Consider the following 17,577-nt stretch of genomic DNA (forward strand, 5'->3'; position numbering starts at 1 on the left):
GTGCAGGACCCCCCACTGAAGTTATACTACAGGCCCAAGGTGGAATTGTGACGCCAAGAACAGCACAGGCCTAAGCTGTTGTTTGGTGCCGAGCTGTGCTGGCAGGAAAAGGGCAGGAAAAAAGATGGGGCTCAGTGTCTGGAACCTTGCACCAGCATCACACCACATTGAGTTAGTTTTCTGTTATATTCTACCATTGTACATAGGTCATGATCATACCTGTAAATATGAATTATCCCACCGAAGTTGGCCATGAAATAATGCCTGTTTTTAGGCTGCTTGTGCGAGAGATAAAATTACTGGGCTACGGTGTTGTTATTATTGAAACAATGTACAGGGTGAGAGCTCTTTTTTGGACATATTGCCCTGGATGATGCGTCTTGCTGAGCCCCATTTTGTAATGCCTGCAGGCATAAGCAGCATGGAGGGATGAATTCTGTGGTTAAAGAGAGAATCTTGAATTCAATGTGCATGCTGTACTATGTTAGTTTGGGCTTTTGATTTTTCAGTATACTTAAAGGGACACTGAGGAGAACCCTATCAAAATTTTTTTGTTAGCAATATCTGATAGTTCGGCATTTCATGGCTTTGTTGACGCTTGTCCGGGAGAGAAAGATGCATTTATTTCAAAGAAATTTGGATTCGAAGTTGAAAAATTTTTTCCCGCCGCTCCGATTCAAACTCTAGAACTCTTATGACGACACGGAGAACTCTTATGACGACACAGAACGGAGTGACGTGAAACGTGACGTAAACGGAGACTCCGTGATTTCTGGCTGCTAGCGGTGTGGTCTAGCAGCTGCCGAAATGAAAGCTACCGCCGCCGCACGTTGAAGGCGTCTATCAGGGGTCGCCACCGTCGCTTCGTTTACGTTTGCACCGGCGTCTTGCCAGCGTTACGATGGATCCCGTTCCCGAACCCGACGACGTAGTTCTCGCAAAAACTCAAAAACTCTGGCCTGCATTTCAGTGACCTCAGCCCCACAGAGCGTGCGATGCTTTTGAGAAAGCACGGTTAGGTTAGGCGCCGGCGGGTGGTTTCCCCCTTCCTGAGAGAGCAGCCGTTGCAAACTTAATATCATAACCCCAGTGCGGGGAGTCGCGAGGGGTGCGTTGCGCCCATCGGAGGCTGGCCGGGGCTTTGGGGCCAACGGATTGTGATTCCTTGAACGGAGCGGTTGCACGGCGCAGCAGGCAGCGTCGAGGTCTCCCACGGTTGCTTGGGCCAAGTTATTTATTTTTTGCCACAAAAAAACAAATGGGTGCTCGAGGGCGGTCGCGTTTAAAGTCGGCGGCTTGAAACCAAAGCCGGCGCACAACGCTTCAACAGCTTCCGCTAGATCCAACGGGTCCACTGGATCTGGCTCTCTCGCCAACTTGCATGTACCTTCAGATATGTACTGTGAATGGATTAAAATAGCCGAGCTCGAAAAGAACAGCTCCGCCGAACTGCCGCAGCTATTGAATATAACGCGCACCTCGCCGCGGAGCCAAATCAGTCTGGCCGGGCCGGCGGCGGCTGGCGCACTCGGCGTGAAATAGATGCATGCTCCAATCTCCCCGCCAATGCGGTCAGAGTGCGCCAAAGTCGCCGAACGCGACGGCGGTCAAGCGCAGTTGGAGTATAGAGGGTCTCGCTTTGACCGACGTGACTTCGCCGTGCAGGGCGCGAGGCAGGCTCTGTTAAGGCGCGTTTATGCTGCGGCGAGGCGCGCGCGCGCCTCGCTGTAGCATAAATGCGCCTTAACAGAGCCTGCGCTTAACCGCTAACCAACGTATTCAGCGGCGGCATCCATAGGAGCCACTGAAACCCCCGCCCACTCACTAAATAAAAGAAAAGAAGTCCGGTGTTGAGGTTCGGAATCGAACCAGGGCCTTTGGCGTTTGAGGCGGAAACGCTACCGCTCCGCTACGACGGCTCAAGTTACAGCCGTCAATAAAGGCGCATCTAGTGAATGCACTCTTCTGATGCAGAAATCATCTCCGCACTTTCGCTAGGTATATCCTGGACTAACAGAGCTATGCCATCAGCAATTTTTCTGAACTGCCTTGTACCTTGTCTCCCGTCCCTAATAAACGATTTCCGTTCAGTAGTTTGAAGTTGACTGGCACAGCCGGGAATGTTTCGCCAGGCAAGCGAGCGAATACACAAGTGCTGCCTTGTACGATCACCGACCATCGTGCCATCATAGCTTTTCATCGACCGTGGCGATCATCTGACAAGCCTTAACAGGCTCCTTCAAAGGTTGACTAGCACTTGAAGCGGCACTTGGAGTTCCTCTGCTCTTCGGCACTTGTAAATCGAAGCGCGTCAAAAACAGAACCACGGGGCACGCAAAACTCATAGACGCGAAGCGCCATAACCTCTCCTGGCCGCCTGTGGCGCCGCCAAGCATCCGTTTTTTTGCTTCCAACATTCAGGTTGTCTTTTGCCTGCCTTCCTTGTGTGATAAAAGTGCACTATTGGTTTTAAAACAAAACTTAGTTCAATATTGATCTGCGCAACCTAGCTTTGTCGGCCTCAGAGATTCGCGAAACCAAGTAGGATGGAAAATTCCTCCAAGGTGGCGTCTCTTGTCCTATGGCGTCACCACGCTTGTACTTGCAAGATTGGCCTGTGGTGGCGATACCTGTATTTTGGTTCTTGCTATTTTCTACCTTACAAGAACTTTGTTTTCAGTAATAGCGGCGTTTTTGTGATCAGGAGCTGGTATTCTATACAAGCCAACTTCAATTTCTCCTCAGTGTCCCTTTAAGGGTAAGCGCTGGTTTGCTCTGGAAGCCTGATATAAGTGCTTCTCCTGGCTGAACTGCTGGTCCATTCATGCTTGCATATCTCAGAGGTGGGATTTGGATGTAGGTTGAGTTAAATGTTGTGTTTGGGTGCAGCAACTGTTTCATTTATTTATTTTTTCAATTGAATCTGGGCACAGAGATGTCTGTGGCAATGCCGAGCTTGAAAAATTGCAAATAGGTGTGATGATTATTTTGACTACTGGCGTTCATGCATTATCTGCTGCAGGGCTTTTTAAATGCTTGCGACTACACTACGAGTTTTCTAACAATTGTGGTTCTTTGTCACGATCAGTTCTGTAATATATGCAGCACATTAGGAGCCATTCTGGCCAAAGTAAAATTTCGTTTCAGTTGGCCTTCAAAGGGAATAGATGGTTATGAATCGTTAACATAATTGCAGTTTTCTAATATCCTTTTCTAGTCATTGTTTCTATTCTGCGCACATTGAAAACTAAAACTACCAGGATTCTCAGCAGTAGCATTTTCATAGAGGAACTTCTGGTGAAATTGGTCTCTTTACACTAATCATGTGAAGAGCTCATGATTTATCAGTCCTGTGGACACACTAGTTCACCAAACCAATATGCATGTTGTGCATTTGACATTCGTATCGTGGGCCGCAGGTTTAGTGTTTGCAATGCTGCAAAAGTGTAACTATATCTCTGATGAAGAAATCACCAAAAGAAAGCAAATGCATAGGGTGAAAAATTCTAGACAAAGTAACTTAATCAATTGAATTTATAGTTGTGAACATGGTTTATGACCATGAGGTGCTGAAGAGAACTTGGCAAGTATATTGTTGCATTTAATTAAAGGGACTATGCAATAAATTAATTGAGATTACTTAAAGCAGACGAGAGATAGGCACTTCATCTCTCATCACCCCAACGCAAGAATTTTTAAGCTGGCATCAATAACACCGAAGATATAGACGATTAAAAATTACGCTCCTCCTCTCCGCCCTCAACTCGTACACACGGGGCACCAGACAAAAATAAAGAAAACAGCTCTGGGACTGGGCCCCGCCCATGAATACATCATCCGCTGACGTTCCTTTTGCAACTTCCGGTTGTCGCTCCTAGCACCCAAGCAGCAGCGTTGGCGGCGTGTTTGCGGCGCACGTTGGGTTTCTTTGCTTGTCGTCTGTTGTAATTAGCAGTAATGGACCCGGACCTCGAGGCGCGACTACTCACTCTTACGGCCGCGATGGGCATCGAGCCCTATGCGTTCGCGCCATACCGGCTGAACGCCAGCGACAGCAGCGACTCGGCGAACCACTTCGAGTGGCTCCGGAACTCCCGACAGAAGGCAATGCCCTGGCTCACGCTTGCCTGAGAGGGTCGCGCGGCGGCACGAGCAGACGATTTTCACGGCTACCGGTAGTGTGCCCGTGACGTCGTGGCTGCCGTGGCTCCAGCGAATGTGAGCGTGTGGTGGCCTGGCGACGTCATGGGTTCAGTGACGTCTTTTTTCACGATTTTAGTTTCAAAATCAGTCACTACGAGCACATCAATCGGCCCACGAATTTTAAAAAACGTGGTTTTTAAAAATTCATAATAAATTGCCGACTCAGTTCCGAAGACTCATACTTGGTGTGAATGCTTCTTAGCATCATTTCTAAGCATTGAAAACATTTACAAGCAACTTTTTATTCATTGCATAGTCCCTTTAATGGGTTACTCAGTTTTAATCAGAATTTTGAATGCAAATTCTTTAAAACAAATTAAATAGACTGTTTATTGGTAAAACTAAGCATGAACAATCCAGTGGTTACGCCAGGAAAAGTATTTATGCCTGCCACCCTGTGTGATACATTAGGTGGTTCTCTAGTGGCGGTGATCCCCAACCTTTTATCAGCAAAATCACTTGAAATTATTGATTTTCATGGAAAAGTGCCGTCTGGCAGAGTGTGCCTGAAGCCTTCTAGAAGCCAGCACAAGCATTGGTCGTCTGCTCTTAGGAGAGAATGTAGAAACTAGCAGGTGACAATGCCTGTGAAAAGGTGAAATTTGATTCTGAACAAAAAATGCACTTATATTGAGCATATACACTTCTCAAGCTTTTTGCAGATTTTGATGAAACTGAATCGCCAAACTTCAAAATGCAAATCGTGATAAAACAGTATTGTAAAACTTTTACAAGTTTCACGAAGCTACTGGCACTAACTAAAAAAAAGCTTATATCTGGCCCTTCATCAAAAACTCGCAGCTGTATGTATGTGAGGATGGGCCCTTGTAGCCTCATACTGCTCACTGTTCCAAATGTGCAGTGCAACTAGGCATTGTTTTTCATGTTAATCTTCACTGAAGTTCCAAAGAAATGTGCACATATGAGCTGGGAACATAGCAGCAATCAGTCATATTTTTATAGATCAAGAAATGCATTTTCGTTACTAAATGTGATTGCATTTCTAGGCCTTATACCTTCGGAAAGTGCACGATGTTGGCCTTTGCTGACCTCTGTCTTACGTGAAGAGCAAAGGCCATGCACTTTCTCTCTTGGGGGATACTTTAAACGGGCACTTAGGACTAACTGAAGTAGGCCTATATATCAATTCATTTCTGCATTCTAATGAAAAATTCTTCTTTAATTAAAAACATTGCTTTTAGAGGCTAGAAAGGGCCAAAAAATAAGATACAGGTATTGCCACCACAGGTTGTTTTCACAAGCAAGCTATTGTGACATCAGGTACTTCTTTGTTATCGGATCTCTGAGGCCAGACAATGCCACGTTCCAGTTTCACTCAGAACTCATGGAGTCCTTATAGCCTTGATGCCAGTTTGAATTGAGTAGAGGGAAAAAATATCCAACTGTAAACTCAAAATTTCTTGGCAATATGTTTTTTAGTGCTGAGGGAACACCAGCTAAGCCACAAAAAAAGGTGCACTAAAGAGAGTTCTGGAAAAATTGGCTGTCACCTTTATTTTGTTTTTCGGGGTTTCCATGATTAAATAGTTCGTCACAGACAACATAGCCTAGCCTCCAATTCAGCCGATGGAAATAAAAATACCTGAGGACTATTTGGTTTCGCGAGACTGCTGCGGCAGGGTGATGTGTCCCACAGCCTACCCTGGCGGAAGCGCACGTTTCACTTCTTTCCTCGTGGTGCGTCGGTGATGATGGTTACCCTTTCTTGAAGGTCCTGTGTTTTCCCCATTCCCCAGTTTTGCAACCCTATGATATCCATGGATCTACACTTTTAAAGCTATAGCTTCACTACGCCATGTAAAGCCGATTTCGCCATGCCTGGCACAGCCCTCAACTGTGCTTGCACCGAAATATTTCGGGGCTGCGTAAAAATCAGATGGCATGCACATTCAAAGACGCCCTTCCTTATTGGAATTTTATTGCTGACTTTATGGAGGACTATGGTAGCTGTGCAGTTGCTATATATACCTGCTAGTAATTTGACATAAGGCTCTTCTACCCCCTGATTACGCAATGCCTGTGTGACTGCTGAGGTTTCCACACTGTCGAATGCTTTCTCGTAATCAATGAAGGCTATATATAGGAGTTGGTTGTATTCTGCGCATTTCTCTGTCACCTGAATGATAGAGTGAATCTGATCTATTGTGGGATATCCTTTACGAAAGCCTGCCTGATCATTTGGTGATTGAAGTCTAAGGTTGCCCTGACTCTGTTAGCGATTACCTTAGTAAATACCCTGTAGGCAACGGATAGTAAGCTGATCGGTCTGTAATTTTTCAAGTTCTTGGCGTCTCCTTTCTTATGAACTAAGGTAATGTCAGCATTCTTCCAAGCTTCTGGTACGGTCAAGGTCATAAGGCATTGCGTATACAGGGTGGCTAGTTTTTCTAGCACAATCTACTCTCCGTCCTTCAACAGATCAGCTGTTACCAGATCCTCACCAGCTGCTTTACCCTTTTGCATTGCTCCTAAGACTTTCTTTACTTTCTCTTTCATTACTGATGGGATGACTCATTGCTGTTTGCTGCTGTCTCTCTCATTAATGTTCTGATTATATTGGTTACTGTATAGATTTGTGTAGAACTCTTCGGCTACTTTAAGTATCTTATCCATTTTGCTAATGACATTGCCCTCCCTCCTTGTCTCTTAACACATACATCTGGTTTTTAACTATGCCTAGTTTCCTCTTCACCAGGACTTGTCGGGCTAGTTGGTTGATCATAATGCAAAAAAAAATGCGTTTGCAAGCAGCTGGATACCCTCCGCACGTCATTTCGAGTGTGTGTGAAAATGTGCTTCAAAAAATTAAGAGAGAATGCAAAGACAAAGAAGACGCCGAGCAAAAGAAGGCCCATGTGATTCCATACATCCACAAATTCTCGCACAACATCAAGAAAGTGGCGAGAAAAGGAGGCGTCAACGTTGTCTTCTCGGCTCCATGCAGACTGTCCAAGGTGTGCGTGATGATGAAGAACACTAAGAAGACCCCTTGCAAAATCAAACATCTAAGGAAGTTCAAAGATTGCGTTTCCGGCGTTGTTTACCGCATTCCCCTTAGTTGCGGAAAAGTCTACATAGGCCAAACCGGCAGATGCTTTAATGAAAGAGCAAGGGAGCACCGGTTGAGCGTGGCAAACAACGATGGAGGGTTTTTGGCTAAGCATTGTGCGGACTGCACAAAAATGAAGCAACGGGACTGTGTACCATGGTTCGAAAAGACGGAATTTCTGGCCAGATTGAATGACAAATGGGAGCGTCTCGTCGTCGAAACATTTTACATCGGCACTACGGACAACTGTGTTAGCAAGGCTTCCATTTCCTTATCATCCAAAGAATTTTCGTTTTTGCGGGGGCATGTGTAGCCTGGAGTAACAGTAGCTTGGTTTGGGCTAGTTGGTAACAGTTCTTAGAAAACATAGCGCAAAAAGGACACGGACGACACAGAAGTGGACAGGATAGCGCCTGTCCTGTCCACTTCTGTGTCGTCCGTGTCCTTTTTGCGCTATGTTTTCTAAGATGTGTAGCCTAGTGGCCTGTTTGAGCCCTGGTGATTGAGCAGTGCCTCCTGATTGCGTTTGATGCTTTCGTTGTTCATTTGATTAGCGATCTCAGTTTTGTTTCGGTTCTGTCATGGTTTGAGATGTTTTCCTACGCTTTGGATTTCATTCACCCCCCTTTTTTAAAACCGTTGTTGTCTTAAACTGTTGTCCCGTCTTTCATCTTTTTGTTTTTTTAAATGACTCGGTGCCTATTTTCACTGTTTTTGTGACGTAGCTTCTTGAGCTGATTCATGTTTTTTTTTTTTTACCCTTTTGACCTGGTGCCTTTTTTCACTGTTTTTTTGTTTTTGACGATGACCGATGTGGTTGTTTTTGTTCCGTTTTGTTTGCTTTCAAAAGGGGGAGTGCTTCGTCTCTTGGTTTTGGTGTCAGCACCTGCGCTTGTAAGCGGTTCGAGCTTCAGTGGTATCAGATGGCTACAGTGGTGTGGTTTTTGTTATGAATTTCCTTACTTTGCAGAACGCGTAATTCTCAAGTGTGCACTGTAGCTAAGCGTTCCTTTGCTTTATGTTTTCATAGAAAGGGCCGGCCCGGTATAAGATTACCTTGTAAGCGGTTGGTTCTTGTGTGGTCTGTTTGTCGCCTGGGCAGTTTGTCACGTGCCCTATTGATCAGATTTGAAGTGCGTTGGGGGTTCGCTATATATATTTGCCTTGTATTCCTTCCTTTAGTAAAGTTGTAAGTCTGTGTTAGTGTGTGTCTGCCTCCCTTTCGTCCGTGTTCTTGTTGCGCAGTTCGTCTTTTTTTGCCTTCCTCTTCACCTTGTTTTAGGCTGCATCTTTTTTAGACCATGCTCGATTCTCTCCATATTAAACTTCCTTATGTCGGCTACCTTGTGCTTTTTTGTTAACTTCGATAACTCTGGTAGTTTTATCCTGTCTTTAGAGTTAGATGCCATCATGCTTTGGCGTTTCTTAGTCAAATCTTCCATCTCCTGAGATAGCTTGCCGGTATCTTTCGAACAGTAAGGATAGCTGTCAGATTATCATTCATTGTATGAACATGCAATCTGGTTTGAACCCAGACCCTATGTGTGCCAGGCAAGCAAGCAACGCACACGGCACACGAAGAGTCCTTAGTTCAGGTGTTTTAGAGGGGCACAGAGTGAATGTGTTGTGTACAATGGTAAAGTGTGCTGGGGATGTGTACTGAAGTTAGACAACAATGAGTTCCAAAAAAGTTGCTGATGTCGTCAAGTGTCATGTGATAAGTATCTTGTGGCAGTGACTTGCAAAAAAAAGTTGCCCACATCATCCAAGAGTCATTTGACAACAATGACTTGCAAAAAAAGTTGCTGTTGTTCAAACTATCATCATTTATTTACCCTTAAATGCAAATGCTTTCGCATTTCACCAATGCAGATGACTACAGTACTTTACCATTTTTATTTTCGTGGGCTTAATTTGGAGGTATGTTATCTGCAACTGAAACTATTTATTTTTGGAAACCCAAAAACAAATAAAAGCAAAAACGAAGTTTTCCAGAACGCTCTTTCGTGTACCTTTAAGCAATCAAATTTTACTAAGACCTAATATTGGGTAGAGTTGTCCTCAGTGTCTCTTTAAGGGCTTTCAGGAAGTGCCAATGAAACTGTGTGTTTTAACCCCCTAGATAAGCACTGCTTTTTGACAGACACAGGATTTGGTACACAAGGTTTAACGCAGAGAAATAAAACTGAAAAGTGTACACTTAGTGACTGAAATGGAGCCTTTTCTTTATCTGAGTCTGTTTGTGGCTCAATGATGCTAAGAGAAAGGGAATGCATGCCTTAATCTCAAGGATGTTTACAGAATCCAAAAAATTGTTTGTAAAGCTCAGTTTGGGAATCCCTATCTTTAGGCGGTATTTTCAGAATCCCACTTCGCGCTCTGAACTGAATGTGTCATTCAGGCGAGTCCAAATCTTTTCTTGTGAGTGTCCTGTGCACTTCTCTCTTTTTATTCAATGAATAGTGTGTGCTCATGAGTGGTGCTGCGTTTTCATCACGCAGGCCATATCAAAAGTTCATGCCTGAAAGAAAGTGACTCTTAGTTGGGCAGCTTGTATACACTAGGACCTACAAATCCAGTTGTTTTTGTTTCATGCAAAAAATATAATTGTACTGTGTGACGGCTGCCAGTAATTGTTTTCCAGAAAGTTGGCCTTGCATGAATGTTTTAGTGTTGCAATGTTGGCTTGTGTTTACTGATATGTTTTATGTTCTCTTGAACTCGCACTTTTTACAGCCCATTATACTTAGTGGTGCGGACCGGGACAAATTTTTCTTATTTGTTTGTTTATAGCCCCAATATAATCTGTCTGTTAAAGACATGGAAAAAGAGGAATAAGGAGGGTGCATCATATGGCATTCTTGAAACGTTGTTGCAAAAATTCTTGAAAAGAAAAATTCGGCAGGGGCACTTAAGACTGTTTGTGGGAATGTGAAAGCATTACTGTCCCTGCACCCACAGATACGCATACACATGCACGCGCACATATGCATGACACTATCCGGAACTCTGTAGGACAAATGGTTGCATCACAATTTTGATACGAAAATTGTTATTTTAGGAAAGGAAATGGTGCAGTAACTGTCTCGAATCTCTGTGGACACCTCAACAGTGCCTTAAGGGAAGGGGGCGAAGAGTATGGGAAGGCATACAGTTGAAGGTGCATATGTCATCGTTTCGAATTCCTGTCACAAGCTAGCCTCCAACTTGACTAGCATATGTAAGCAATATTCAGCAGGAAATCATATGACATCAACCGGAAGGCTGTATGACAAACGGTTGCATCACAATTTTGGTATGAATGTTGTCGGGGAAACTGGTGCCACATGGAGGTCGGCCAGTGGAGAGTATATATGGACAAACGACATGTATAGTATTGTATGAACTGGCGGTGCTCCGCTGGCTGTGTGCGTCATACGGCGTGATGACATCATTCTGTTTTTTTTGCCATTGCTGGGATTTTCTGTACTATCTGTTAGTACACAAACAAAGGCATACACGCTGCCGGCTTTTCTCAAAATGGGACTAGTAATGTTTTCACATTAAAAAATATCATGTTTACATTACTGCAAAAGATGAGTGTCGGCTGAAACAGTCTTTGAAATTAATGAGAGCCGGGCAAGCAGTGTTGTTATGAAGTTTTTTCCTGAGCACTGAACAAGAACTTTGAATGTCATAGCATATGGCAGCTTGAAAGGATGGTGTTTCAGGGCACATTCAGTGCGTTACCTGTACTGTTTTCAGTTGGCTTCATTTAACAGCTCTGTGTGCTTTGTTACATTGGAAATATGTCCATTATGTGTGTTTTCTTTGAGCATTTGGGAATATGGAAGCTCTTGCCTCTTCTTTGTTGGTGTAGCTAGCTTACCAGGAATATGGATGTGCCTTGACTACAAGAATGCCAGATTACACAGCTTGGTTGTAGTTTTGGCAAGATTTTACAGACATTTGCAGATGGCTGTTTAGTTCAAAATTGAATTGCATTATTGTGCAACCTGTGTACATGCATTACTTGTTGCCTTGGCAAATTTTTGTAATGCTGTGTATTATCAAGCTCAATTTTGTGTACTTGTTTAATAGCTTGCTTTCAATTTGGGTTCTGGGTGAAGGGATGCAGATTGCTTTCACTTGAAGTAGTCTATAATTATTGTTCAGGGGCAAAAATCGTGACATGTGCCTAATTCTAACTGCACAACAAAAGAGCAAATTTGAGAATTTGTTCTCAGAGTTTGAAATAACTCCAATTGTGCTACCTGCATTCTTAATTAAGGTGCTTGGAGAATTGAGCCATCGATTGCACTAAATTTTTTTCTCACCTGTGAAGAATGTACCAACAAGGCAGTACTGAGTGGCATGCAGTTATAAATCCATTGGCAAATGCTTCCCTCGCCTACAGCAATAGCTTCAAACTGCATGTGGTTTTAAACTTATGTATAAAGGCCTTGAAGGTTTTTTTATTGAAGTTTGTTTTTAGAATCTTGTTGATATTTCTATTTTTTACTGTTACCATTGCCCTTTTGGCTTTTGGGTGCAAGATTTAGTGCAGTACGTGGATTTTCACTTGGATTTTTAGTACATTTTCTTATTGTCATTATTTTGTATGGTCTTTTTATTTGTTGCTTTGCATGTTATTGCGCTCTATTGAGCCACTACTTTTTTTCTGCATGTGTGTGTCCTGGTAATTTTATCTCGACATCAAGCAGTGTACAGTACTGTAAATTTTCATAAATGTACAATAAAATGAAAACTTTCATGGGACAAATATTGCTTTACCTCAGAGATTGCTTTACTGCAGCGCTTTGCCTATGGCTACATATTTCACTAAAGGTTGGTATTTATGTCTTGCAAAATAGGTGTCTATAACTCCTTGTTAGGAAATCTCGTTTCGTTTTTGTTCTTCAAGAAGGTTTCTTGAAAAACCTTCAGTACCTGGTAATTCTAGTGCAACAATAAAGGGTCACGTTAGGTCAAGTTAAATGTATGATGCAGGCCATGTTCGTCCCCTTACCGTTACTGAATATTGACTTTTAAAAATAGTAACGGCTCCAAGTTAGACTTGGCACTGATCGCATGTGGTTGCCTTTTAGTTACCATTATGGCAGAATTTCAACTTTTTCAGAAGCTACCTTTACCTTATTAACCTTATATAGTTTCGATACATTCAAACGTTAACCTGCTCTTGTGAAACACTTCGGTTTTTGCGAATAGTTTTATTAACATTCAAACGCTAACCAGCTCTTGTGAAACATTGGTTATTGCAAATAGTCTAGTCCACTTATAAAGACCGCAGTTAAAATGAACGATCGCTTATTACGAACGAGGGTGGAGATGCCGTAAAAATATTTAGGGGCTCTGGCATTGCGTCTTGAAGGAAACGAACAACGGTGGCAGCACCACCGTTTAGGACGAACGAGGAGGCGCTGTAAACACCCCCGCCGTCGAAAAACGCGTGCTTCCCACCAGCGCGGAGACCGAAAAGTGTCTCTCAGCTTCCGTGGCCTCAAAAGAAAGTTCCAAGCTTCCCAAGGAAAGCAAAAAAATAATGCGGCATTGAACTGCAGTGCATCGCCGGCCAGGTGTGCCTCGACGGGCTACAAGGTGCGTATGTGCGTCTGAAGCGGAAGCAGAATCGTGGTAATTAAGAGCAAGACGGGCAGCTTAAAGCGAAAAAACTGCGCACGGCTGGTGATCAGCCAATGGTAACGATTTGCGAAATTTGAATACAGTCACGAGGTATATATGCCTCGCTGGCCGCCACCCCGGTCGCATGGCCTGCGTCGCTGCACAATCGGACCTCTCCTTTTGCGCTAATGCCATGTGCAGCGTACAGCGCTGAAATCTGCGCCACCTTTGTGTAGAGCGGTCGAGCAGAGCGCACTAATCGCAACAAAACTGAAATCGGACAGTATCCCATGAGTTCCCACCTGGTTTGTAGGTCTACGCGGTTCTACTTAATTGTTTTTTTTTGGAGGGGGGGAGGAAATGGCGCAATGCTTGTCTCATATATCGTTGGACACCTAAACCGCGCTGTAAGGGAAGGGATAAAGGAGGGAGTGAAAGAAGAAAGGAAGAGACAGAGGTGCCGTACTTAGTGGAGGGCTCCGGAATAATTTCGACCACTTAGGGATCTTTAACGTTCACTGACATCGCACAGCACACGGACGCCTTTACGTTTTGCCTCCATAAAAACGCAGCTGCTGCGGTCGGGTTCGAACCCGGGAACTCCGGATCAGTAGCCGTGCGCCCTAACCACTGAGCCACCGCGGCGGGTATTCTACTTCCGCGCAAAGATTGCTTCCAGGGCGTAGTAGGACCGGCGAGGTGTCGCTTTGCCGAATGCCCTGCTCGAGCGCTTTAAACAAGGGTGATGCATATTGTACGTACTGTCGCAACGAAAAAAAGATTAGCGCAATGACGTCACCGGAGCAGCGAAAATCGTACCGCGCGGCTGGCGCAGCGCTGTGCTTTGCGAACACGCCTGGCACTTATCAGCGCGCTGGTAATCGCAGCGGTGAGCGTTGCTGTCTGCCGCTCCGGTGGCACGTCACTAGTGCTACCTACCACCGGTTGCCGTGAACGCATGAGGAGGAGGAACAACTTTATTTACGTCATGGCCTAATGGCATCATGACCTAATGGCGCCGTGACGGGGGCCCAGGCGGCAACTCAGCGGAGGATCTAAGGCCTTTGTCGCTCAAGAGCCGCCGAGACCTGCTGGACGGCCCAGGTTTGCACGTCACGGTCAGAGCATTCCGCCGCAGCCGCGAGTCGCGGCGGAATCGTTATGCTTTTAGAAGCCTCGTCGGGGAATTTTGTGCAGTCCCATTGGATGTGCGTCAGAGTTGCCCTCTCCCGCTGGCACACGCGACACACATCACTTTCATATAAGTTTGGGTATAGATGAGTCATTAACACCGGGGTTGGTAAAGAACCAGTTTGTAGTTGTTTAAACAGCACCGCCTCCGCTCGGCTCAGTCCCGGGTGTGGGGGATGGAAAGTCCTTCGAGCGAGGCGGTAAAACTGCGTAAGTTCATTGAATGTTGTCATGTGGTCTTTGGCACTACACCACGTTGGACGGTCGGTTGCAGCGGCGCGGTTGGTTAGCGCTCGCGCCACTGCATGTGCCGTCTCGTTGTGGTTAGCGTGCTTCTCCGACGCATCGTTGCCCGCATGCGCCGGGAACCACCTGAGTCTGACATACCTTTCTTCCCGTTGTAGGTCAGTCGAGCACAGAACGCGCACAGCCTCACCGCACACTTTGCCCTTGGCATAATTCCGCACTGCACTTCGGGAATCACACAGCACCGTTTGGCATCCGGGGTCGGCAATGGCCAAGGCAATGGCTACCTCCTCCGCCTGACATGCCTCTGGGACCCGTAAGCTTGCCGCTGCCCTCGTGGCGCCTGATGACGCATCTATGACAGTAGCTACGAACGCCGTGTGGTCTCCCTGGTATTCAGCCGCATCCACGAACCTGGCGTGCGCATCCTTGGCATGAAAGTCGATGAGGAATTTGGCCCTCGCCGCTCTTCGCTCCTTATTAAACTCAGGGTTCATGTTTCTCGGGATGAGGTCTACCCGAATCCGGCATCGGGTCCCGTCGGGAATAGGAACGTCACTAGTGGCCTTTTTCAACCTGGGCGTGAAGCCCAAGTAATGAAGTATACGCCTACCGGCCTCGGTCATAGAGAGCCGCTCTAGCTGGGCAGTCTGTTGCGCTTCCGCAAGTTCCTCAAGGGTATTGTGGACCCCGAGTTTCAGGAGCTTGTTGGTGTCCGTACACTCGAAAAGGCCGAGCGCCGCCTTGTAAGCTCGGCGTATGAGGCCGTTGATCTTATTCTTTTCACACTGCACCCAGTTGTGAAAGGCTGCAACGTAGGTGACGTGGCTAACTACGAAGGAGTGCACAAGCCGAATCAAACTTAATTTTCTTCTTTCATACCGGCCTTGCGGTTGGCGACTCGTCGGATGAGGCGTATTGCGTTGGTAATCTTGGCTGTAAGACGGGAAATGGTCTCGCCATTGCCCCGTCGCTTGTCTATAATCATGCCAAGCACCCGGATTTTGTCGACCTCAGGGATCACTTGACCGTTCCTCGTGACGATCTTGATGGCCTCGTAATCCCTCGGTTCGCTTTTGTTACGTCTGACGTACTTTGGTGGTAACACCAGGAGTTCTGACTTGGCCGGTGAGCAGATCAATCCGGATCCGTTTAGCTGGTCTTCAATCGCGTCGACGGCTTCTTGCAGGGTGGTCTCAATGTGACCATCGCTGCCTCCCGGAACCCACAGCGTGATGTCATCGGCATAGATAGTGTGCCGGACCCCCTCAACTCGAGAGAGTCGCTTGGCCACCCCGATCATAACGAGGTTGAATAACAACGGGGAGATGACCGAGCCCTGGGGGGTCCCGACACTGCCGAGCCATTTCGGTTGGAGCCGTAGATCTCCGGCGTAGAGCTCGATAGTCCGCCCCGTCAGAAAGTTCCTGATGTAATTGTACGTTCTTGTGCCCATGTTGAGTGTGGACACCTGCGCTAGGATCGCAGAGTGTTTCACTTTGTCGAAGGCGCTCTGCAGGTCCAGCCCTAGGATAGGTTTGTTATCTTTCGTTCGGGTATCAGCGTCAATGATATCGTTTTTCAAGAGAATCATCGCATCTTGCGTGCTGAGGGAACGGCGAAACCCGATGATCGTGGTGGGATAAAGTCCCGACTCCTCCAGGTAATCCTGCCACCTACACATGAGGACGTGCTCCAACATCTTGCCCACGCAGGACGTGAGCGAGATGGGCCGGAGGTTGTCCGTGTTCGGTGGCCTGCCTGGTTTGGGAATAAGGATTGTTTTGGTAGTCTTCCACCGCTGGGGCAGTGACCCCGCCCTCCAGCACTTATTGTAATAACCGGCGAGGTTCTCGATCGCCACATCGCTGAGGTTCTTGAGTGCTCTGTTCGAGATGTTATCTGGGCCGACCGCTGACCTGCTGTTTAGTTGGTGCAGGGCCGCTCGAACCTCCTCGACGCTGATGACGCGGTCCAGCTTCTCGTTAGCTTGACCGCTGTACTCGGGATGGCTATCCGTGGGTGTAATTGGGAGGTACTTGCTGTCTATACGTCTGATTACTTCGGGTTCCCCGTATTCTTTGACTGATCTGTAAATGATCTTTGCGAGGCGGTCGCGTTGGTGGGATTTTGTTTTAGTCTCGTCGAGCAGATGCCGCAATAAGTTCCAGGTCCTACCGCAATGCATTTGGCCGTCTGCGCCGCTACAGATTTCGTTCCACTGTTGCGTGCAGAGCACCCGACAATGGGCTTCGATGGAGCGATTCAGCTCCGCCACCTTCTTCCTGAGGCGCCAGTGGAGTCGTTGCTTCTTCCATCTATTTAGGATAGAGTGCTTTGCCGCGATTAAATGCGCCAGGCAGCTGTCAACCTTGTCAACCTTTTCATCCGTTTCTATGACCTTGGTCGCCTCCTTGATCTTCCCCGCGATATGGGCTGACCATTCTGCTATGTTCTCGATTTCCTCCACCTCCGTTGGTAATAGGCTACGGAAGGCATCCCAATCCGTAAAATTATGTTTTCTGGTGTCCTGCGAGGCCTTGATCTCCTCTGGTATGATGACCTCTACGATGTAGTGGTCGCTACCGAGCTCACACCCCGTGTTGTGCCAGGAGATACTGCCCTTCTCGTCGTTCTTCACAAACGTGAGGTCCGGCGTCATGTCTCTGGACACAGAGTTCCCAATCCTCGTAGGATCAGTCGGGTCTGTGATGAGGGTGAAGCCCAGGTCTATTGTGTCTTGGAACAGGTCGCGCCCCTTGGCCAATTGCTTGTTATATCCCCATGCCGGGTGCGCCGCGTTGAAGTCCCCGCAGGCGACGAGCCTGTGATTCCCCGCCACTGTGCTTGCTATGTGAAGGAGCGTCTTGAATTTCGGTTTCTTGTGTAAAGGGCTGCTGTAGACGTTGAGCAGAAAAGTGCTGTTCTTTTGTTTCTTGCCCATAACGACCTCGATGAAAGTGTATTCAATTTTACTGTTTTGCAACTCATGCTCAATGAAGGTGAGTCCCTTGCGAACCAATGTGCATATCCCTCTACCACCGGTGACCTTCGGAGACTTGGCGTATACCCGATAACCAGGTAGCGATACCGCATCAGTGCGAGTCTCTTGTATCAGGATGATGTCGGGCTTGCGTGCTACTTGTGTTATGTGTTGCTGCAAGACTGCCTTACTAGCGAAACCGTTATAGTTCCAGTGCCAGGTCACGAGACCCTTCACTGTTGTTGTAGTTGGTGCTGCTGCT

The 17,577-nt window shown here is 46.5% G+C and overlaps 1 protein-coding gene and 1 pseudogene across 2 annotated transcripts in view; one reads left to right on the forward strand and one right to left on the reverse strand.

Annotated features, from left to right (window-relative positions):
- The window catches only part of l(3)73Ah (polycomb group ring finger 3-like lethal (3) 73Ah), a 34,836-nt gene extending 22,801 nt beyond the window's left edge, over positions 1 to 12,035 (forward strand). For both annotated transcript variants that reach the window (XM_077645680.1, XM_077645679.1), the window contains exon 9: positions 7 to 12,035. In XM_077645680.1, the coding sequence (XP_077501806.1) occupies positions 7 to 51 (45 nt within the window). In that variant the 3' untranslated portion in view covers positions 52 to 12,035. The remainder of the gene's footprint in view (positions 1 to 6) is intronic.
- A 1,915-nt stretch (positions 12,036 to 13,950) lies between these two features.
- LOC144099001 (uncharacterized) lies at positions 13,951 to 17,276 on the reverse strand (annotated as a pseudogene).
- Between the last annotated feature and the right edge of the window lie 301 nt (positions 17,277 to 17,577).

Source organism: Amblyomma americanum, chromosome 1 (assembly GCF_052857255.1).
Source record: "Amblyomma americanum isolate KBUSLIRL-KWMA chromosome 1, ASM5285725v1, whole genome shotgun sequence".
NCBI classification, from domain to species: Eukaryota; Metazoa; Arthropoda; class Arachnida; order Ixodida; family Ixodidae; genus Amblyomma; species Amblyomma americanum.